The sequence below is a fragment of the Tachysurus fulvidraco genome, chromosome 17 (genome assembly GCF_022655615.1).
Source record: "Tachysurus fulvidraco isolate hzauxx_2018 chromosome 17, HZAU_PFXX_2.0, whole genome shotgun sequence".
NCBI lineage: Eukaryota > Metazoa > Chordata > Actinopteri > Siluriformes > Bagridae > Tachysurus > Tachysurus fulvidraco.
In genome coordinates this window covers 15,256,070-15,280,571 of record NC_062534.1, presented here as the reverse complement: position 1 = coordinate 15,280,571, position 24,502 = coordinate 15,256,070, and the positions used below count along the sequence as shown (strand labels likewise).

At 37.0% G+C, this 24,502-nt stretch overlaps 1 protein-coding gene across 2 annotated transcripts in view; it reads left to right on the top strand.

Moving 5' to 3' along the window:
- The window catches only part of LOC113635597 (gamma-aminobutyric acid receptor subunit alpha-2), a 49,048-nt gene extending 26,196 nt beyond the window's left edge, over positions 1–22,852 (top strand). Inside the window, exons 8-11 of one of the 2 annotated variants that reach the window (XM_047802685.1) lie at positions 6,557–6,709; positions 13,364–13,566; positions 19,927–19,973; positions 20,467–20,581. In XM_047802685.1, coding sequence (XP_047658641.1) covers positions 6,557–6,709; positions 13,364–13,566; positions 19,927–19,956 — 386 coding nt within the window. In that variant the 3' untranslated portion in view covers positions 19,957–19,973; positions 20,467–20,581. Of the gene's footprint in view, positions 1–6,556; positions 6,710–13,363; positions 13,567–19,926; positions 19,974–20,466 lie in introns of both variants that reach the window. The other variant, XM_027135114.2, reaches the window with a different exon arrangement.
- The last annotated feature ends 1,650 nt before the right edge of the window (positions 22,853–24,502 follow it).

The following is a 24,502-nucleotide window of genomic DNA, read 5'->3' as shown; positions in this document are numbered from 1 at the left end:
AAATAAACCTGCATTTCCTCTGGTCTTTTCACACAATAACAATCCTTGGAGATTGCAAAGAACTGTTTTATTTTATCTGCGTTTTTCCTAATGCTACAATATATATATAAATCCAACCACCACATGCTTCACTATGTGGATGGTGTATAAGGTCAATACATTTTTGTCACAAAACCTTTTTGTCTGTAAATGTAGAACATTTAATATGAGTTGAATAATGTAAGGCACTGTACATATTTAATGTTGGACTGGATTGGCATGCCATTGTTCTTGTGTGACATATTGTTGTTAAATTAAACATGTCATACAGTGTCACTGGACTTCAATTTGACACAAGGAAAATGCCACTGTTTCCTGGGACAAATCTGCCCAGAAGTAAATAAGTGTTTGACGATAAAGAATCGGCTCGAGAAAAAAGAAAAAAGAAAAAGAAAAAAAAAGAAAGGATGACTGGGAAAGTTTCTGATATTTTCATCTTGTAAAACGTTTAAGCTATGGATTGTTTTTTTTTTTTTTTCACAAATCAAAATAAGGCAGTATGGCATAGTGAAAAGGCTTAGTATTGACAGGTAGAAAGCTCTGATCATTTACTTCACAAGGCGAGTGTGAAATGAGAGTCCTTAAATAATGTGATCTGTGAAAAAGTGCGTGCGTTCAGTAAAAATTGAACTTGAACTTGTAGTCTGTGTAGTCCTCTGGTATGTTTTTTCCCTCAATAGTTAGTGCTATTAATATTAAAAGTTTAATATATTGCTAAAGTGAAGAGAATGAGGGTCATAAAGGGGTTCTGAGCTCGAGGATATTGAATCACTGTTTGTAAGAACAGAGGCAGAGAGCAAGAAAGTAATCGTGTTTGGATGCTGACAGTGTTAGCATGTATTAGTGTCACTAAATTCCATGCAATGAGGTTTATAGATAGTGTGAGTTGTGAGAAGAATTTTGTACTGTATTAATTTTGATTTAGAACACATAGAGAAGTTATTCTGTATATTGGCAATTGGAAGTAGAGAAGTGTGTGTTGTGCTGTTTGTGGACAATATTAATTTTTCATTTTTGCACAAACATTTGAGGGAATGTACTTCTAGGTACTGTATAGAGGTATTCATGAAGTTTTCAGGTGTTAATGTATGCTTTACAGCTTGTTTCATGTGGATGTGCTGAAATTGTCAGTGATCTGGTACAGTGTAGGTTGTATACGCAATACCGAAATCCTAGACAGCTTACTGTTAAATATGAGTGAGAGATTACTCCACAGTGGGGTATTATCCAATTTAGCTGTGATTAAGGAGTTTGTTTTCCACCAGGTGGTTAGAGGTGTGCAAATAGTGTCATATTTAAGACAATTATACTTTTTTTTTATGATTTTTAGGTCTATGAAAAGAATGTCTCTGATGACCAGCTCATAATTAAACTGTCCTCACTTTCTATCATATTTGGCTTGTTTTGTTTGTCCAGACCTGAATATAAAGTTATTGGTGTATTAATAATAATAATAATAATAATAATAATAATAATAATAATAATAATAATAATAATAATAATTGTTATTATTATTATTGATAGATAGATAGATAGATAGATAGATAGATAGATAGATAGATAGATAGATAGATAGATAGATAGATAGATAGATAGAACTTTATTGTCATTGTATAGTACAGGTACACAGCAACAGAATGCAGTTTGGGATCTACCAAAAGTGCAAAGAGTAGCAATTGTGCAAATAGACAAGTTCAGATAAATATGTAGCATATGTACAGCATGTAATATATATAGATATATATGTAAACTTATGTACAGCATGTAATATATATGTAAACATATGTACAGTGAATAAATATAAAGGCTATAGCTGTGCAGAGATGTGTGGAGTAAATGGTTCTGAGGCTACGGCATTGAAAAAAATGTGCAGACGCTGTTGTAAAGGAACATATAGGTACACATATATAAAATGTGAAGAGGATGGTGTAACAGGAGACATAAGGTGTGTCCCAAATCACATAATTATGCACTATTCTACACCAGTTTGTTTGAGTAGTTGTTTAAAATTAACATTTCAGGTTGGACACTTACACATACATTTACTGCTTTCGGCTTTGCTGACGTACAATAGTGGAAAAGGCTACCAAGCACTGACGCTGGACAAGGGAAAAAACTGAAAATGAAACTCCATTGGACAGACATCTTACAAATGTTTTTATGTTGTGTTTTTTTTTTTTTTTCAAATAGGCCATATTGTGAGATTTATTTTAAAACATTTTAAAAATTCATGGCCATACATAAAGTGCATTTGGTATCATTTTCCATCGATTGGGAAACGTCTTCTACTTTTGCGTAGTAAAGATTAAGTGTTCCATTTCAGATGAAATCGCATTTCATACACAAGACAATGTAGCACATAGTGTGCATAGTGTTAGTGCCTAGTGTGTAATATGACATTTGGGATGCAGCTATAAAGAAAAAGTGATTAATTTGGAGCAGGATATACATTTTTACTGTGGGCATTCGGCCAGTTGAGAATAAAGGTGATTTATTCCATCTCCCCATTTTTTATTTTATTCTAGCAGTCTAGCAGGGGGATATAATTTATTGTGCGTAGATCATTTAAGTGTTCTGAAATGCAGATTCCAAAGTATTTGATAGATAGCTTGCACAATTAAAAGGCAAGTCCCTGACCTCAGCAACTCAGATAAATTGAGTTAGAGGCAGAATCTTGGCATTTGTCCAGTTAATGGAGTAGGCAGACACCTTGTTGTAATTGCTAATCGAATTATGGACTGGTGGAAGGAACAACGAGGGATTTGTAGTATATAATAAGATGATGGTATGTCTTTCTCTGAATGCTTGAGATACTGTTACATTGCATCATGGTGACTGGCAGTGATTCAATGAAAAGTTATATCTTAAACTGTTTTTATATGTATCTATAAGTTACCACAGAGGCACTGGGTATAGCCTATAGTATTTGTATAAGCATTGCTTGAAATAAAATCCAAATTCAAAGAGAGTGATAAGAGATTGACTACCCTTAACAAATGCTTTCACGGCATAAAATCATTTATATGGCGAGTTAGTACTTTTGTACCAGTGCATTAAATGTACAGTAATAACACGCCACATAACTATCTGAGTATCACAATTTTGGTATTTACTCCCTCTACAAGTGAAAGACTAAACTCTGAATATTGAGCTTAATGAAACATTCTGTACATTCATGGAGGCATTAAAGGCTGAGGAGATTAATCTACTGTATGTTTACTGCTTTTAATGAAACTAGAATCAAATAAATACGAAATACAAATAAGCGCATTCGGTTTAATCAGCACATTCATTCTATAAGAACAGTTTGAGTAAAGTGAACTAATCAGGTTTGGCACTGTGTACTAGAGTATGCAATATTCAGAACAGCCTCCACTTAGATAATTGCTCTGGATTGGAAAGATGATTACAGCAACCATAAAAAATTCATGCCTGCTATAAGCCACACGTGAATGTTTCTTAATTCCCCTGTCCCATACATCTCAGCCTTTTTTCTGGACAGATCTTATTGGTTTCTCCTGTGAGAAGTATTTATCCATTTTTTTGGTACAAAAACTGGTAGCTCATGATTTTATGAAAAGTCTAACTACTTTATCATGATTTTATTTAAAAAATCCTCTTTCGCTACATTGCCCTATTCATTGATGACACATCGGCAGTTTAATCCCTGATCACCATGGAGATGATATTGCAAGGTGAGGGTGAGGGATGAACGCGCTCATTAGTTAGAACTAGAAGGCCAGTTATTTGTTCTTGTTTATATCACAGGAGAAAAATGTTTTGAGAGACTATAGTATGTGCACATGGACTGTTGTCATGACTAACGCCATCAAAGACAAAAAGAAGAAATGGAATGATTCAGAAGAGAAAAAGCAGTTCACACCATGGACAAAAAACATCACAAATTAAAGTCACAGTCCACGTTATATCATTTCTAATTGATTAAAAATGAAAGCAAGGAGAGAGAAGACACAGGTGAAAATCAAGCTTGTATGTTTGCAATGTTAATTCAGTCGAATCCATTGAATGTACAATTTGTTATTGTTTACCTGCCTAATAGGATGACTGGAGGAAATGTGGTTGTGTGCATCCCCCATAAGACTAGCATGAATTAAACAAAGCATGGGAACAAACGAGACAGAGAGGAATGATAAACAGTAGGAAAGACGGAGATGTGCAGCATGCAAATCTATTACCACATTAAGCCTCATTCTCTCGTTCTGATACACAGTTTCAGATCTTGTGATCTTCATGACCTCACCCTGGTTAAAAACAGACATCCCTTCACATCCCTTACACTCACTGCTGTCATCTGGGACTGCATGCATAATGAGTTCATCCCCATATCATAATTGCCATCTTCATGCTACAAGGACCTCCTGCTTTAATCTGAAGGCTCCACAGACACACACATACATTGTGGTGGTACCTTGATACAATACATTCTTTGATACAGTACAGCAAAAAAAAAAAAAACATGCCTCAATACATGTATGTGTCTAAGGGTTTTATTTTCAACTGATTAAAATATTTAACAATATAAATGAACAATATCTGAAGCTTGATAATGCATCCATTCAGATTTTTAAAGATGTTTAATGAAACAGCAGCTGTGTATTTAAACAATATCACACTGGCAGTGATTTAATGTAGGTGCAAGTGCTGTAGGAAATCACAGGCTTGCAGATATTCAACATAACTGAATGATTGCAAGTATGATATTGCTTTCATACAGCAGTTCTCTAAAAGAAAAAGTGACATTTATGGCTCAATATGGCCAAACGTTCTGTTTTGCTCCACTAGTGGAAAAAGATCCCAAAGAAGACACACTCACATTAATTAAAGCACTTTAGCTAGCTAGACACTGAGTCCTATGCTCCCGTTAAAGGTGCTTTAGGTATATATTTTATTTTTCTTCTTCAGCTGACAGGCTTTCTGAATTGAATGCCAGAAGAAATGCTCCTAAAAATTATTGTTTGCTGTGTTCAATGATTATGACGCTAGTGATCCTGATGGTGATGAGGGTTGTACAGCCTCAGCAAAACATTTGTACCAAATCTAATATGTGAGTAGTTGATTTCAAAGTAGCACAAATTCGGTGACCTGTCGCTCAAATGTGGGTTGTTTTCCTGCATTTTCAACACATTGCTTTCAGTCGTGAATGCTGTCTTAAAGCAGAGAAAAAGAAAAGAGAGCAAGAGAGAGAGAGAGAGTTGTGTGTCTATATATGTGTGTGTTCTTTGCTCTGGTTAGTGTGTTATGCTATTGGCTCACAAAAAATCAATATTCTAGCTAGTTTTTTTTTTTTTTTCTCATTGAACTCTCATTGCCTTATGATATTTGAGATATAAAGGAAGCTACTTTTTCAGAAAATGAAGTGTGGGTTTGATTAGGTTTAAATGAATCCTCATATAATTTAAGTGGTATTTTATGAATAATAGCCTACTTTATTATGCAGTTAGTTTAATGTATTGTTCAGTATGCAAACTTATCGATTCAAGAGCCTCGTTTCCAATACCATCCATATCATTACAGCCCTAGCAACATACAGTATATTGGATGTAGGTTGGACTCTGGAATTTTCTGCCCCAATTATAACCCTGCGATTAACCTCACTAACCACAAATAAATAGGTTTACACTTTTAGTGTACAAAAAAAAAATAAATTAAATATATTTGAAATCACTCTATATCACTCTCTCTTACATATAATAAAATCAGGCCATCCTCCTCCCTTTACTCCACACACACACACACACACACACACACACACACACACACACACACACACACACACACACACATTGCGAGAGTCACTGTAAATTGAATTTAGTTGATATGAAGCAACAGTGCACCAACAATTCAGATTACATTTGAGTCTCTACAATCTGTTATTTACGATCTGTTAACTAGAAATGAAGAATAAATAAAGAAGTGTGTGTGCAGGGTAGGTGCTGACAAAAGAAAGAAACGTATCTTAGAAAAATAGTGTACCGTAAAATCCCCCTGCAAGCTCTCGGAAGGAGTTCCCTCTTTACTGAGTGACAGAATCAAGGCATCCTCCACCGCGTCCAGAATCCCGATAGCTTTCTCCACTCTGTTGCCATGGGCAACACATCTCTTTCTCTCTTTCTCTCTCTCTCTCTCCTTCTCTCTCTCTCTCTCTCTCTCTCTCTCTCTCTCTCTCTCTATCTCTCTCTCTCTTTTAGTCTGGTTTGTTGACAGATTTCCATAAGGGATTCTCTGTTCCAAGGCTGGTGGCCTGCCAAGTTTCTGTAGCTCTGAATACTAATTAATCTCTTATGCTTTAACAATATACATTCACAGCCCAGTCAACGATTCCGATTCCTAGATCGACAAAGACATAACAAGACATCTTGACCTGCACAACTGATCAGAATGCTAATCACTTCTGAACTTCCCTTTGGTATCTGATGTGGTGTTTAATTAAGCTGCACAGTATGCTTAAATGTTGCACTATACTTCCTGTATCACACTCTCCTTGCTCTTCTTCCAGGTGAGTACACCGTGATGACAGCTCACTTCCATCTGAAGAGGAAGATTGGTTATTTTGTGATCCAGACCTACCTCCCATGTATCATGACGGTCATCCTCTCACAGGTCTCCTTTTGGCTCAATCGTGAGTCTGTGCCTGCCAGGACTGTCTTTGGTGAGTTCTGTATTTTTGAACAATACAGATGGACATGTGGGGTGACATCTATTCTTACTTATGTACACACAATAGATGAATAGGAAATGTAGCAATAAAGGAAAAAACAGTTCCCTCCTGCTACCCCGACACCCCCACCACCACCATAACCCCAACCCATGCTATCTACTATACTTGTTGAATTTCCTTTAACCCTACAGCACTAGCACTTCTCAAAGCTGTTAAATCATGAGCAGCAATCCAGTGCATGAAAATGAGCATTTTAATATGGAGCATTTATTCAATATATGATGCATTTCAATATAATGTGCCATGCGATTATAATAAAGACAACACAAAATCTCTTTCTTACTGCTGGTAAATATTGTCCAATGGTCTTTAAAAACATACAAAACATAAATAAATTAGAGAGCTAGAGAGATAGAAAGAGAGAAGGCTACATTGCTAATGGATGCAGTTGGATATAGTAGTAGGATCCTATAGAGTGCTGTTGGGATGATGTATTTTTTAGGCGAAGCCGGAAGTGATCATCACCTCGGTTCCCTTGACAAAAAACCAACTGGTTTATTGCAGAAAATAAGTTGTGAGATCAACAAAAGTTTATGATGTTTGCATGTAATGTATGAATTTTGAAGACTAAATATATTCACTGGATGTAAAATTTCATACTGTAGAATAGTTTACAAGAGTGTATTGTTAGTATAAACACAGCAAGGAGGTTGTAGTAGAGTAACGTTTGATGTCCCCGACAACCTCCATTGTCCCATTTAGGTACTTCAATTTTTTAAGACACGTAAAAGCAAAATCCCATCTGTGGTATTACTGGTGTATTTTATGTCGTTGTGTAAAATGTAAAAACATATCGAGCTTGTGTTTACCCACATTACCCACAAAAAAAATAAAAAAAAACATGACTTTGGGACAACTGAACTGGAAGTGCTAAAATGTATTACCGGGTTTTAGGAATCATTCCTGCAGAACTGTATTTGGATTTTTTTTTTTGTTAGAAGCTATCTTGTATCTTAACAGACAGCAGAGTAGATGCATTAGATCAGTTTTTGGACGGGAATTGTCTGTGAGCAGGCATGTCCTAACTCACTTCTTGTCTGCATCAAAATGGTTGGCTAGTGTCAGCATGAATGCTGTCTTGTTGAGGTTGATGATTTGTCATGAATGTGCTCATAATACTTGTCAGGCACTTCCCTTAGGTGATTACACATGGTTCAGTGGATGTATATGGCCATGTTGTTGTGTCTGTGAGTGGGATCAGACAATACAAGCTTTGAGCAACCAGTAGCCATGTGGCTGATATTTTCTTCCTCTTCTTCTTCTTTTTCTTTTTCTTTTTCTTCTTTATTATTATTATTATTATTATTATTATTATTATTATTATTATTATTATTATTATTATTACTAGTAGTATTGTTGTTGTATCATAAACAGTTTTAAACAAAGAGAATAAACTGCAATTTTAATTAACTCAAAAAACAAAACAAAAAAAAAAAAACAACGAGACTTCTTTGCACTGCAGGATACTCATGTTATTGAGTGCCGTTCAGAAGTGTGTCTGAAACTCAGGAGCATGATGCTTTTGCCTGCACTCCTGGTTACACCACATGCCCACTCCAGTCAATAAATTGGTTGCATAGAAATGTGCTGAGGGCGTCCTCAATCCACATCACTAAATCACCTGTCAAGCAAGGCTATATGCCATAGATAAACCTGTCACAGCATGTTTATGATTTATGATGTGTTTTTATAGCTGCAGGTTATTTTGTGCTACTGCCCTGTGATTCCTACTTATGACAGAAATACATGACAATTAATCTGCTTTGACACTTTGTTGGGAAGTTTAGATTAGGTGGCATGGCTGAGCAAGAATCAAGTCTGGAAAATTGGTTATCAAAGAAATGATTCTGAATTCCTGCATGAAAAGTAAAACAGGATTGTTAGCTTTCTTGATAAGCACAAGATCATTTTATTTTCTTATAGACAGATAACTGCTATTATTAAATATCACTATGAAACCCTCTGGTGCAAAGGCACACTCATGACAGGGCCATCCAACAAAGCCATAGCGTGGGAAGTGATGCAGTGTGTACACACAATAAATTAAAGAGCAGTGGAAATCTTTGTTTTCCACATATACAGACTTGTTAGAAAGTCAGGATCAGAGAGCAGTGTCAGCCCTGAAACAGAAGCCCTGGAGCAGAAAGGGTTAAGGGCCTTGCTCAATGGCCAGCAGTGAGAGCTTGGAAGTGTGGGATTCAAACCCCTTACCTGCTGATCAGAAATCCCAAGCCAATTCATTGAGCCACCACTACCCTATTGTCACATTCCTTCCTGCACTGCAGAATTCCTGGAGCACAACAATGTTATCTAATGCCAATGAAGAATAGACACTTCTCATAGAATGCCATTAGCTCTGGGGTTTTTTACAGCTCCCCTAGCAGCCCTCTGACTGCATACTTTTCCCCCCACTGTATCACACACTTGGTTAGCTCCCAAGTTACCAATGGTCCGCTGTACACAGCTTCAGCTCTGAGTGTGGAATGAGACTAATGAGACTCGGTGGAAGACATATGCTTGTACAGCCAGTGTCTGAGTCTCTTGGAAGCCAAGAAGGAGCACCACCTGTTTGTCCATTCTCATCACTGACATCTGCCCCATGTCAACTGATAAAGCATAGAAATAAGCAAAGAAATCAGTCTCATGCTAAGAGTATTGATGAATATGTGAGCAGCAAGAGAGCAGTGGACTGTTTTCAGAGTTAAATTAAGCAGTGATGATTTAATAGCCTAATTGCACTTATCAGCATTCAGATTTCAGACATAAATACGGACTTGAGTGCTATTCGACGTGGCAGCAGAGTTATTCACATGGGCCAAGTCACATTTCTGTCCTTTAACCAACATCCATTTTACTTCAGTATGTTATCCGCTCACATGAGGAGCAGCTTTGATTTAATTAATAGCATTGATTAATATTCCCTACCATTTTAGGAAATATCAAATACATACATAGGACACTATTGAACTGTAAATAATATCATCCTTTTAACTCCCAAGTTTTTATTGCTGGACCACGACATCAGAGGAGATATCAGAGTATATTAATCTGAGATAATGCTCATATCAAAGGCTGATTTTTTTTATGGATAAAATACCTAATCCTTAACAAAAAAAACTGTATAAAAAGGATATGTTGTTACAAGAGTTAGGAATATACAGGGTTAATAAGACTTTTAGCCAGAATTTAGAGAATTAAGGAACTCTGTTCTGTTACCATGGAGATTCCTTGTGGTTTGCTCTTCTAACCAAATAATAATCTCTTTTTCTCCTCTTGCTTTCAGCTGGCTTAAAGTTAAAAGAACACATTGGGCCTCAGAACTAATGCGCATCAACAAACCTATTACTGAAAAATGATCTTCTTGATTTCGAGAATTTAGTTCTAAGACGTTTACTAAGATGAATGTGTTATGGATATTTACATCATCAGCACTCATCATAACTAAACACCAGCACACAGATATGAATGTCTAAAGCCTAGGTCTTTCTTTCTCATAATCACACCATGTACCTGCATTTATACACACTCCTTCTGTTTATGTAGTAATGCATACGAATATACACTTTTTATGATAGATCATATTATTGCAGTTTTTTTTTCTATGGCATCAGTTGTAAAGGCTGCTTTATTTATAATATTATAGATTTATTTTTCTCTTTGTGACCTCTTAGATGAGTGAGTCATTAGTCAGAACGAACTCCAGGAGAGAAAATCCGTGTCCGTTCAGGAAGATGAATAAATTGAGACCAAAGGTTCACTATGACTAAGATATGTGACTAATATACTGTGTCATATATTTTACAAAATTCTGGGGTACATGATTTTAAGCTAATTATACTGAGAGAACAGGAACAGCCTGTGTCCAGTGTGTCAAGTGCACACATAGTGTAGTATATACTGTACACTAAGTAACAAGTAACAAGTGAGTAACTTAATTTTATTATCTATATTATATCTATTATTCGAATAACTGAACTATGTTACAAATAGCGTGTGAGAGATATTTTTGATGGCGTAATTGTATCATGTGAAATAATTGAGAAACTTTTAGAATGGAATCGAATCTAAGACACTGGAGGGAAACAGGCATAATCAGGGCAAAATCTAATGTTTTAATAATTGCTGTTTTCTGTCAGTAAAAGTGACTTTAGGTTAATGTCCATTTAGCTAAATCCATTAAGCCTTGGCTTGAATAGCACAACGGTCAAAAACTGAAGCAAATGTCGATGAATTTTATAATACAGTCAAAAATAATACAGCCTTTATCTTCCTTGTTATTCTGCTCTTTTTTCCATTTCACTATTGTTTTTCTACACCCCCTCTGCTCCATGACTAGCCAAACCGAATCAAAACAAAGCAATATTACATACATATAAAAGAATTTTTCTGACCACTGATGGTAGAACGGTTTCTAAAATGGATTTTTTTTCCATTAATATTGTTTTAAATCTAACATTATTAATTAACACAAGTTCTGACTTAATTATCTTTAGGTTCTCACTCTGAACTCTCAGTCAGATTTATAATGGATTTAGAGAGAGATAAGTTACAAAACCTAAAAAGAAGACGTGAGAAAAATAAAACATAACAGGGATTGTGTTTTTTGATTGTAGTAGTAGTTTGGGCTAAACTGATATATGGCAACACCATACAACAATGTATTTAGGCCTATTTTCTTTTGGAGGTTTTAGGCAGACATACACATATGCACAGATACACACAGTGTCAAGAGATCATAGACGTCAGTGCCATGCAGGACATTTCATATTCTTTAGCTTTTGTTTGAAGTCATATCCAGAGACAGACAATAAAAAATGTTCCTCATTGTTTCTTTCTGCAACCATCTTGGTGTTGATTTGGACAACTTTTTAGAGTTCATTATCTTAATGCTATTTTTTGCTTGTTTTGTTGACTGGCAGTCATTCATAATGATTCTTAATGATGGCAATCATTCGTAATGATTCTTAAAGATGGCAATCATTCGTAATGATTCTTAAAGACGCCAATTATTCGTAATGATTCCTAAATCAGTATAAAATGAGGTGATTAGAAATCTGAATTTGAATGTGATTGTGAACAAACAAATCAGCTGATGTCAGTGAAGTCTGATATACATTAACATTTTCTGCTCTTTGTCAGTCAGATCTTTAACTGTGCTGCTTTATTGCATTTTATGTTCTCTGTCCATTAGACTTGAGTATTGCCATGATCAGAATGGCATAATCCATTTTATGCCCTCATAATAAAGGGGCTTTCTGATACACAGTTGATTTCCTTTCTCTCACTACTATTCATAAAATTCAAAAAAGAATTAGAGGCTTTTGTTTATGTGCTCTTCAGAATTAGGAGGCACGTTGTGTGTGGCAGCTGCTCTGTCATTTCTTCCAGACAGAGTTGTTACAGTATGTCCACATTTAAACCTGGTTATTTCATGCACTCTTTATCTAGATAGCATTCTGAGAGGATTTGAAGCACATGCATTTACACTTGTAGTCATAACTGAGTGCTGATTGTTTTATTATGCATTAATATGCAAACTAGCTCATTACATTCAGACATGAACTTTTCCTGGTTTTTAGCTACTTTATAAATAAGATTATTGTCATTTGAGATGTGTAGGACATTTACAGAAAAATTCTATATATGCCCTTATCTAGTGCGACTTACAGTACATTTATAGGGTTAAGGGCCTTGCTCAAGGGCCCAGTAGTGGCAGGTTGGAGGTGCTGGAATTTAAACACAACCTTCCAATCTTTATTGCAATGTCTTACCCTCTGAGCAACCACTTTCCCTACTTGGCAACAAATGGAAACAAATGGCTTTACACTTGTATAACAAATGGGTTTACACTTGTATAACATTGCTAAAGTCTGAGATTTCTTGAAGTGACTAAAGAGATTTGATTGGAATGTGTTTGTGAAGTGGCTTGAGTAAAAAAAATGTCTTCTTCATTTTTCTTTGAATAATCTTCACCTTGCTATAATCCTGATATACAAGTGCATGAATACAACCAAGTTTAAAATACTCTTTGGTTTCTGATTCTTCTCAGGTTGTCACTGGCCCTCTGAATATTATGCTGGAAGTTACAGAATGCAAGAGTACATTTATGAAACACCCGTTTTGTTTGCAAGAAGATACATTTATTGCAGTTTGTTATTTCAATGAGCAATTTTTGCTATTTATTGCTAAAAAAGTGTATGCCAAAAAATAATCTAAAGGCTTTTGTGTAAATTTCTAATTGCAATCTAAAATACACATTGTACGAAATAGGGGGACAGAGACAGGGAAATTAGAGAGAAGAGAAAATTAGGTTCATTGAGGCATCACAGGATGCTGTAGCCATTTTTGAAGAAGCCTGAAACAATAGACTTGGGAAAGACAATATTTTCTGTTTGGTCTCCAAGAATATTGCAGTTTGCTGAACCTCTAATTTACATTAGAGACTGAGCAAAGTATAGTATTGTGTTTGAACCATTTGATTCACCCATTCTTTTACACATTACAATTATTAAATTACTTGGAAGGACCGCATTGTAATCAGGATTCTTTAGTTAGTTTATCTTTTTTATCCTTTGTGTTTTGCAGGTGTGACAACCGTACTGACCATGACAACTCTGAGTATTAGTGCCCGTAACTCACTGCCTAAAGTGGCCTACGCCACCGCAATGGACTGGTTCATTGCAGTGTGCTATGCCTTTGTCTTCTCAGCCCTCATTGAGTTTGCTACAGTTAACTATTTCACCAAGCGTGGCTGGGCCTGGGACGGCAAGAGCGTGGTGAATGACAAGGTAATAAACCTGTATATTTACAAGCAGATGTTAAGGTTGGATTGTTATTCAGCTATTCATCTTCACTTATTATTTAACCATCATTATTCAGAATATTATATGGGTTTCAACATTAAACCTAAGAGAAGTGATTTGTAGTTGAGGGGTTGAGGCGTAGCATGTGAGGAACACACTGTTACTATTTAAAATTTAATATCCCTACTGTAATGTCTGCAAATCGACATCATTTTAGTTTTCCTTTCCATGTCTCCTTGTAATGTACAGCTACAGTAGGTATTTGAAGAAATAGTCGGATAGACATGAATGAAACACTTTATGAATGTCTTTCTGTATCGGGAGATGAACTACTCTGTTAACCATACACGAATCCCGTGTACATAAAGCTAGATCATAATTTGTGATGAATTTCACACTGGTTCCACTTCTCCAAGCTGTTTTTCTCATGACTTTTTCTCAATTTATGATTAATTGGCAAAGAACATATGCTTACTGTATATACACACTGTAAAAAATGCCTTGTTAAAGTACTGTAAACAGACAGTAAACAACTGTAAAACATTTTGAAAATGTGTAGCCATTATGTGACAAAGCTAAGTTATTTTTAAAATAAACAAATTAAAAAAGATCTTAGAGACGGTACATGTGCATGCTGGAAAGAAAAACACAACATGAAGTCATTAGTGCTCATGCAAACAGTCAGATTTATACTCTAACATATACACAACACAGACCTACAAGAACACAAAAAATACCAGAGCTAACAAATGCATGATTAAAGCTGCCCATTGTTAAGTGGAATAAGATTGAGGCAGTCTCCACTAAACTAAGATCATTTTAATAACTGCTGTCTGTCTAGCTAGTGCAACTCACATATTGAGTTGAAGAAAGATTTCTTCATCTGTCCAGATTCCTTTATCTGGCACATCTCTTGCATAAGAAGATTAAGAGTGGTTCATTAAGTTATTTGCATATATTTAAAGTGAATATGCTGTGCTGTAATCAGGGTCTGAGCTTAGTTATGATTATTAGTCTACGCAACATCCCAGCTACGTTCAGTCCTTAGCTCCTGTGTTGTTCCATGTAGCGCTGTCTTGTCTTATGTAGCTTTGTGTTGTTTTATGTAGCACCATGGTCCTGGAGGAATGTTGTTTCATTTCACTATGTACTGCGTCACCTATATATGTTCGAAATGACAATAAAAGCTTCTTGACATGACTTGAAAAGCTAAAGCCAAGGTCTAAACTACACTACAGCAATCATGTCTCCAGAGCTTGTCTTGAAGTGTAGTATATGCAACCTCCACCAAAATGTGATCAAATCTGTACACTCTACCCTTAAATTGTTTATAAAAACAGTAAAAAGAAAATAGTGGCAAGTATAAAAACAAGGAAGATCTGGAAAGCCAAATATATTCTTTATTTCACTGAATGAACATAATCTCTCATTATTATAGTTTTCCATCAAGTAATACAGCTACAAGAAATATTACAATGCGATTCTAGTAAATTCCATGTCTGTAGAAGATGACAGATGATATGACTAAAATGTAAATTATGTACATTGCTTGTATCCAGTGGTGCACCATATTGTCAAGGATACAGCAATGTGTGGATCAAGCCAACTGAGTAATGGCCTAAGGAATACATTTGTATTTTGATGATGGATATGACTGTGTTATTCTTGTGTGTTTGGTTTATTGACTGATCTTACAATCATTTACAAAATGCAGCTCTATAAAAATCATTCACTGAACTTTTTGATAAAATGCATTTAGAAAAATCAATAATAATTATATTAAGCAAGGATATGATGAATGACTCAAATTAGCAAACCAATGACATTTGGCAGTTGATATTTATGTATTACTTTTATGTAGTGTTGTCATGGTTGTAACAAATATTCAATTCAATTCAATTCAATTTTATTTGTATAGCGCTTTTTACAATTGACATTGTCTCAAAGCAGCTTTACAGAACATAAACATAGAATAAAGGTTAATATAAAGAATAATATAAGGATTAATAGAATACAAAATTCAAGATTAATATTAGATATATTTAAATGTGTATGTATTTATCCTCAATGAGAAAGTATGCGATGACTCATATTTTGCCGGTCTAAAATTTCCACCAACCACTGCATAACGCTTGATCTTAACAGCACCTCATTCACTTTTTGGGTTGGTGAGCACTCTTTGTATAGTGTTATTATATTCTCATGTGTAATTTATACTTGTCTTATTTTATATTTATGTTTATATTACTTAATTCCCATTGCACTGGCCTTCATCTCCAGTCTGTCCTGTATGGATTCGCAGACTAATATTTATTAACAATAATCACAATGAAGGCAAACCGTCCAGAAGCATGAGTCATAACCCAAATATAAAAGTCAGACAAAGGATGGGTGATCAATGACCTTACTAGACAAAAGTATATCAAAACAGTGAATGTAGAGAGATTTATGAAAACTATGGACAAGGACAAAAGGCTCAGTATTAACAGGCACTAGAACTGAACGAATATTTCACCCTGAACAACACACATGAGGGTTTAAGTAGACAGACTAATCTGAAATAAACTGAAAGCAGATGAAACTAATCATGACACAGGATTGAATACAAGCAGTGACAATACAAAGGCAGAGACAAGACAAGAACTAAAACAAAATACATTGCAACTTAAACAATGCAAGTACAGGAAATCATGGAACAAAGCGAGCTGCTACTGTAGACAATAACCAACCCATGACTAGTATAAAATCACGTGTGTTTTAGAGTGTGTTGGAGTTATAGTAACTGTACATATCATTTTCTGTCATGGGGGACCCTAATGTAACGACGCCAGATAAAGTCAATAGGTGATTTATTGAATAGCTTTAACCAAATACTGTAGCAGGCCTGAACAGGCTTAATGTGAGACATGAAATGTTGGGTGAATGCAGAGAGTTCTGAGGAGTTTGAGGCAGACAGCCACTGGGTTAAGCATCATAGAAATAGGTAAGGGACCAATGAACCATTGGGCAAGCTTGCGACAAGACTCCTGCGACATACTCGATGCAGACTAGTTTGGTCAAACATGATGCAGGTTTCTCAGCACACATGATTCGGAGTCCAGTCTCTAATTTTTGATTAAATCATTTTGGAGAGAATCTGGGTGAGTAGGGGAAGGGAAATAAAATGGGCCATTTTAGAAAAACGGTGGACCACAGTGGTAGCCCAGTGACAGAATCTAAAGAAATTTGGGACCAGAGATGCCTTTGGACAGGAAGAGGGTGGAGGAACCCAGCTGAGGGACTTCTGGAACTCTTATGTTGGGTGCAAGTGGAGCAAGAGGAAGCAAACTCTCGAACATCTCAGCAGAGGTTAGGCCACCAGAATTGATGTTCTAGGGTAGCCATGGTGCGAGAGACTAAACAGGATGACAAAACAGGGGGGACCTATGGCATCACTGGAGGACCTGGGACTGTAGGTCGTTAGGCACAAACAGTCACCCCTTAGGGCATTCATAAGGGACAGGTTGTCCGGAAGTAGCGTGCTGGATATTTCTCTGGATGTCTAGCTAGAGGACTTGCACCAGGACAGAAAAGGCAGAGTACAGGCAGCAGCGGGCATTCTGATTCCCATTCTTAGTACCTTGACAATAAGACCGAATGAAATGAATTCTCCCAAAGAAGGGACCCCAGCGAGCCTGGCGTGGGTTGAGGTGCTTGGCTGTTTGTAGATATTCTATGGATATTCCATAAGTTCTGATGTTTAGTTCAAACAATGAAGAATTGCTCAGCACCTTCTAACCAGTGATGCCACTCCTCAAGAGCCAGTTTGACCGCCAGATGCTCCCGATCCTGATGGCATAGTTCTGTTCAGAAGGGTTCAAGAGCCGCTAAAAAAAGGCACGAGTGGAGGCAGATATTGGCAGACGATTGCTAGGACAGGACTGCTCCCACTCCATAAAGGGGACCAGCGAAAGTGCTGAATCCTCAAATTAAATTTCTATAGAAATTAGAAAACCCCATAACCCGGCGTGGACAATAACTAACTACTTCAATCTGGGCTGGGTCCATCTAAATGTTGCTGGCCGAGAGGACAAACTCTAGGAAGGTGGTGGTGGAGACGTGAAAATTGCAATTCTCAGCCTTAACTCGGGGACTCCTGAATGTATGTGATAATAGCATCTCCCTCGGGGCCAGTAAGGCTGTAAAGACGGCTACTTGGAGGTGTGGAGCTGGGAAGAAGCTCAATGGGGCAGTCATAGGGTCAGTGTGGTGGCAGGAATAAGGCTTTAGACTTGCTGAATACCTCCCCAAGATCATGATATAGTGCGGGATCAGAGCTAAGGCCTGGGGGGAAGGAATCACCAGGAAGAACAACCACTCGTGATGGTGGTCGACAATAGTGACCAGTAAAGCCTTGGTCCTTAGAGTCGCTTGATGAAGGATGTGACCGTCCAGAGCCCTGACCGGGAGTGTGGAGAGCAGGTCCCTCCATATCGTCAAGGGGGATGTGACATCACCCAGCTTTCATGGCCTGTACCGGAGATGAGGAACGCCAGGTTGGTTTGCTGTGAATGATGAGAATGGTGAGAAATTCTACGGAATTCTGACGAGAAGTCGTCCACCGAGGAGCAAATGATGAGAATGTGAATGATGAGAATGGGGAAGGTGCTGGTAAAGAACTCGAGTACCATGAGCAGCGGGGAATCCTTTGAGTCTGGTGTGCTTGTATCTGTCTGTCAATTTAGGTAGAGGTGTAGAAAATTCTGTGGAATTCTGACGAGAAGTCGTCCACCGAGGAGCAAATGATGAGAATGATGAGAATGCGAATGATGAGAATGGGGAAGGTGCTGGTAAAGAACTCGAGTACCATGAGCAGCGGGGAATCCTTTGAGTCTGTTGTTCTTGGATCTGTCTGTCAATTTAGGTACAGGTGTGGAAAATTCTGCGGAATTCTGACGAGAAGTCGTCCACCGAGGAGCAAATGCCTCTCCCATTCTGCAGTCGCACAAAGCTTTCCCAATAAGAGGGTGATGATGTAGGCCACTCTGGAGTGCTCCAACGGAAAGGAAGAATGCTATTGTTCAAAGATCACCATGCACTGCATCAGGAAGGCCTGACACAGGCCTGGCTCAACTGAGAATTGCTCTGAGTGTGGCAGATGCGGTTTATGGGGCACAGCGGCGATAGGTGAGTTTGTCTCACACCTCCAGGGTTGGGGTTTGATTCCTGCCTCTGCCTTGTGTGTGTGGAGTTTGCATGTTCTCCCCGTGCCTCGGGGGTTTCCTCCGGGTACTCCGGTTTCCTCTCCCGGTCCAAAGACATGCAGGGTAGGTTGATTGGCATCTCTGGAAAATTGTCCATAGTGTGTGATTGCATGAGTGAATGAGAGTGTCTGTGTTCCCTGCGATGGTTCGGCACTACATCCAGGGTGTATCCTTCCTTGATGCCCGATGACGCCTGAGATAGGCACAGGCTCCCCGTGACCCGAGAACTTCAGATAAGCAGTAGAAAATGAATGAATGAATGAACATAGATCTAAAACGAAGAACATAACCATTCACAAGCAAGGCCATGCAACATTACTGACAAGAGAATTAAAATTCTACTAATTCTCTAACTGAGAAAACACACCACAAATGTCAGCAGGCTGAGGAATAGCAAAAATAACAATAAAATGAAGGTCATTAAATAAGCAGACAGACAAAAGGAATAGCAACAAGTGACTACAAATACCGAGTCCGAAACACAGAGAATAATAAACAGAGAACAGTTTTTAGACTGGCAGCAGAGCAGATAACAGAAAAAACAAACAGTAAAAAGTTTGCACAATAAACACAGAGCAAATAATAATGAAACGGACAAATAGGCTCACGGTTTAGAGATTATGCAAATCCCATGGAGAAAAGTTATCCAGAAAAGGGGGAAAAAAGTCACAGGATGGGATGCCAGTAATTCACAGAACAACCAGTAATCCAAGGGAAATAGGGGAAATCCACAGCGAAATCCACAAAAAGGTCTGAGAATTCCGAGAATCAAAACACGGCACACAGCGGAAACTTGAGAGACAATCAGGCGATGAGAGTCGAAAAACAAAGTGCATAAATAGACTAGTCGGGTACAAAATCATGGGTGCCCCGGAAGCGCTACGAACCAGATGGCCAGATTTGACAACCCAGAAAAAAAAGAATGAGCTCACATCTACACCTCTACCTAAGAATGATACTGTCAGCTGACATTTTCATTTATCATGTATAAAATCAGATCACATTTTTCACCAAGTCTTACCACATGCAATGAACTCTTAAAGACATACCATCACTGCAATGAACTCTAATATCAGATCTCTTTTTATTTTCAAATAAAAAGATACACAATTGGAACCGACTCCGAGATTGATGCATACGTAAAAAAATGTAAGTAGACTCATAATGCGCTACCAGTGGAGTTCAATATCCAGGTTGTAATGACCTCTAATATAGTTTGTAATGCAGTCCATTGGGGTCAGCTCTGAAAATTACATTTCTCCTGGCATGCTGTTAATCATGCTTGCTCATATCCAACAGCTCTAATTGAGATCCTAACAGGAGGCTTTTCCCCCCTGAAATCAATTTACATCAAACCTTTCAAACACTTTCCTGTCAGTCTTGTTAAGAACTTAGGTATTTAGGCTCATTGCTTATTCATGAGCATGTCTTTTCCCTAATCAAGTAATAGTAAGTAAATGTCAAACAGAAATGCCATTCTGTTCTATAAGCATGGCTATATATTTAAGCTCAGTGCAAATCAGAGTCATTAAGCATTGTAAACACTCACAACTTATTGGTTTTGAGAGAAAAAAAACAACATTTACGGCCACTGTTTTATTTAAGAGTGAAAATAATTCCTTTTGTTGTTTGACTTTCACAGAAAAAGGAGAAAGCCTCTGTGATTAAGAAAAACAATGCATACGCAGTGGCAGTTGCGAACTACGCTCCCAACATCACCAAGGACTCTGTCTTGCCCACCATCGCAAAAGGCGGAGCTGCAGATGCAGGCAAGGCCAAAACTGAGGGCAAACCAATCGAGAACAAGAAAACCTTCAACAGCGTGAGTAAGATCGACCGCATGTCCCGCATCATGTTCCCTGTGCTCTTCGGAACCTTCAACCTGGTTTACTGGGCCACCTATTTAAACAGAGAACCTGTTATCAAGGACATGGTCCCTTCCAACCAATGATGCTCTTTAGATCCAGGACTAAAGAGAAAAGCCAAAAACCGTCCAGGGACTTCATACACTCATTTACTCATGTAAGCAGTGTCTCGATATCCAGCCACAGAGCCGTGGACTGTTGATTGTGTCTCCTCTATTCTCTATTTTCTACTGTTTTTCTGCTGCGCTTTTCAAAATGTAAATATGTATTTCTGCATAAAATTATATGCCCTGTATGTTTTTCCTCCCCTGAAACGTGGCTGTTCGCATAGAGTTCACTGTGTTTCAATTTTGCTGTGAGTTCTGTGAATGTTTGTGGATTCTCCTGAAATCAGACTTTGACCTTCTTCTGTGATCTACTCTAGCATATTGTATTGTACTGTTTATGATATAGTTAATTTATTTTTTAGCATTTATCATTATGACTGTATTATTTTAACTATGTTTTTTGCAATGGTGCTTGTAGACCTTTACCATGATGATTAAGAGGTCTTGTGAGGAACTGGCAAAACATGACCAGAAAAAGAGATAAGAAACATCATATTGCCATCTACAAATTAAATCTCATCCTTTACTGTGAATGTAACCTTTTTTATATTGTTATTTAAAATTTATTACAGAAAATTAAGAACAGTAAATGATGACTTTTAATTTATTTAAGTCAGAATTTTGTTAAATATTAGTTTTTCGTTCATGCTGTTTAAAATACATATCATACATTTTACTTTTGTGGAAAAAAATGATGTGGTATTTATTATGAACAAACATTTCAGGCAGGGAAGAGGTGAAAACATGTTAGCAGCACCACTTCCTATATATGTTTGTGCATTTATTTCTAAATTCCTTTTGGATTCTTAAAATTTTACCTTCTGAAATCAAACGAGAAACAATTTGGCTATCGATATGCTTGCAATTATTTGTTTATTTATTTGTTTGTTTGTTTCTTTGTTTCTTTGTTTGTTTGTTTATGTTTGTTTGTTTGTTTGTTTATTATGTTTTGTTGACGTGGCATAATGTGGACCAAACACCTACAAGTGCTTCAAGTAATGCATGTTTACCCTCTATAATGAAGCTAAATATTTTTATATCTCTTTATTTATGTCAGAAATATGCTGGATTATGAAGTTGTTCCCCTGTGCAAGATTGACCATAAGAATAGTTTACTGTATCTGCACAGATTTACAGCACTGCGTGTGGTTTTATTTTGGACATTACAGTCATGTTTAAAGGAAGGACACCATTCCATATACAAAGCATGATGCAGTGTTGTCCAGGCTGTAAGAAGAAAATGGCCGAAATGGTGCATTTAAAAGTTTGCATGTGATCATTCCTTATTTATCTTCCTTCATTTAATGACAGAAGGCGATGTTATTTATTTATATGACTGTCTGTCAGTCTGTTTCCCTGTCTTGTCTTTGTCTGTCTGTCTGTCTGTCTGTACGGTTATCTATCTATTTGTCTCTCATTATGTATTTTTTTCTGGGATTTCAATTACAATCAAGATTTCTCATCAATCACTCCTTTTTTTAGTAGCTTTAATTGTTTAAGAAGGTTGTGCATCATGTCTATACAGAAAGATGTTGGAGCAATAAAAAACATTGCAATTCTGGTTGCAGCTGCATAGATATGGAATGGAATGTAAGGAATAATAATACTTTATAAAAATCTCATTTAAGTGGTTCATTAACTTGTAGATAGTACTGTAATATACGTTCAGATATGGAAAGTGCACATTTATTTATTGGTTCTGTCCTTTGGCAGACAAGAAACAATGGAAGTGTTTTTATGTTGTTGTTGTTGTTGTTGTTGTTGTTTGTTGGTTACATTTTGCTGAATTTTCTGTGTTGAAAATGAATTTCTGTAATGTGCTGTTATGATTTTAATTCTATTCTGACCAGTGAATTGAATGTCCCTTTTGACATATCAGATGCAGCACAGGTTTGTTTTTTGTTTTGTTTTGTTTTGTTTTTCTTCAATATAATACCCAATGAATCTGGAAAGATCGATTCATTTTTTGACTGCTGCTGGGTTTCGCAGTGTGTTATAAATAGTGATCTTTGCTCTTTCATTCTTGTTCCTCTTTCAACAGCTTGTTGCTGAATAATAAAAAAAAAATATGCTTAGTGGTTTGTCTGACTTACATTCCTTACATCCATTTGTCATTGAATTAAACTTAAAAAGTAAAATTTCTACCTGTAGTAGAATACACTATACAAAGATAATATATTGGGTTGAGTCATAAATAAAGAGTGGGTCATTTATCCAAATCACAGCAGGGAATAGTGTTAATAATTAAAAATTCATCATGAACATGACAGCTGACTCTGACACTAAATGGCAGCTCGCGTTGATGATGGTAGATGAGCTGTCAGAACTGCAAGGAAGTGAGGGACAAAAAGTGTCAAACCTGTGGGGATATACAGTGTGCTACAATTAAGTCAACTGCTAGTTAAATTCTGTCCTTTCTTACCTGATAAAACAAGACTGAATTGCTTTAATTTTCTCAATGTGTACTGTTCACACAAAAACTAAACTTGTAGATTATTTGGCTGTATGGTTGAATTTGTGGTATAATTTAATATCTATTGTTTACTGTCCATTCATGCCATTGGATCCTAGGTCCAAATGTTGCTCCATATGAAGAAGCAATCCAATTGAAATATATTTACTAAATGTTTTCCTGACACTAATGATATACTGGATCATTGTAGATGAATTGTTAGCACATTTGTTGTACATCTTTGGGTTTGGTGGTTTGTAGTTTGCATGATCTTCCTCTGATTCAGGAGTTTGCTCTGGGTACTGTGGTTTCCTCCCAGGCTTAAGATATGCATTATAAGCTGTAGGCTCTCTAAATTGTATGTAGTGTGTATGTGTGTGTGTGTAGCCTGTGATGGGTTGGCGCTCATGCCTTGAGTCCCTTGGATAGGTTTCAGGCTCCTTGTGACCCATTGTAATATAAGCGGTAAAAAAAATGGATGGATTAATGATACTAATTCATCATTAATAACTGCTTTAATCTGTTCAGGGTCAGGGTTAGATCAGATAGATAGCTGGTATACAGATAGGACACCAGTCTATTCCAGAGCACCATAAATGCACACACACACACACACACACACACACACACACACACACACACACACACACACACACACACACACACACACACACAAACATGGGAAACTCACACATGGGAAACTCACACGTGGGAAACTTGCAAGTCTCAAACTGACAGAATCCTAAGCTCAGAAGTGAACTGAAGACCGTGGAGCTGTGAGGCAAAAACACCTACTGCACTTCTGTGCTGAAGAAAAAAATGCAATTTAAAATCAAAAATTGCACCATAATTTGCTTATGAGTTATTTTGGAATTTTTTTGTTTGTTTGTTTGTTTTTTGTTTTTTCTCATGGAAATGTTTCAGCTGAAACTGGCTTCGACTGGTTTCAACTGAATGAGTCAAGACTGAAAGAAGATCTTGAACAAAGTCAAATAATCTCACTTATATGATTTTTCCTGTGGAAAATATACAGTTACAGTCTATTTTTGATGTCCAGCCTGCTGTATCCTGTACATCCTGGTCATAGAGGTGTGGTAAAACCTCCTTGTTCTGATGAACTGGTGGTTTGTCAGGCCATACTGACACTGACATGGCTGTGATGGAGAGCTCTGATTAAAGAGGAATCCAGAAAATGGAGTTCTAAAAATGGCTGGGGACGGATAGGTCATTATGTGTAGAAGGATGTCTTCATCA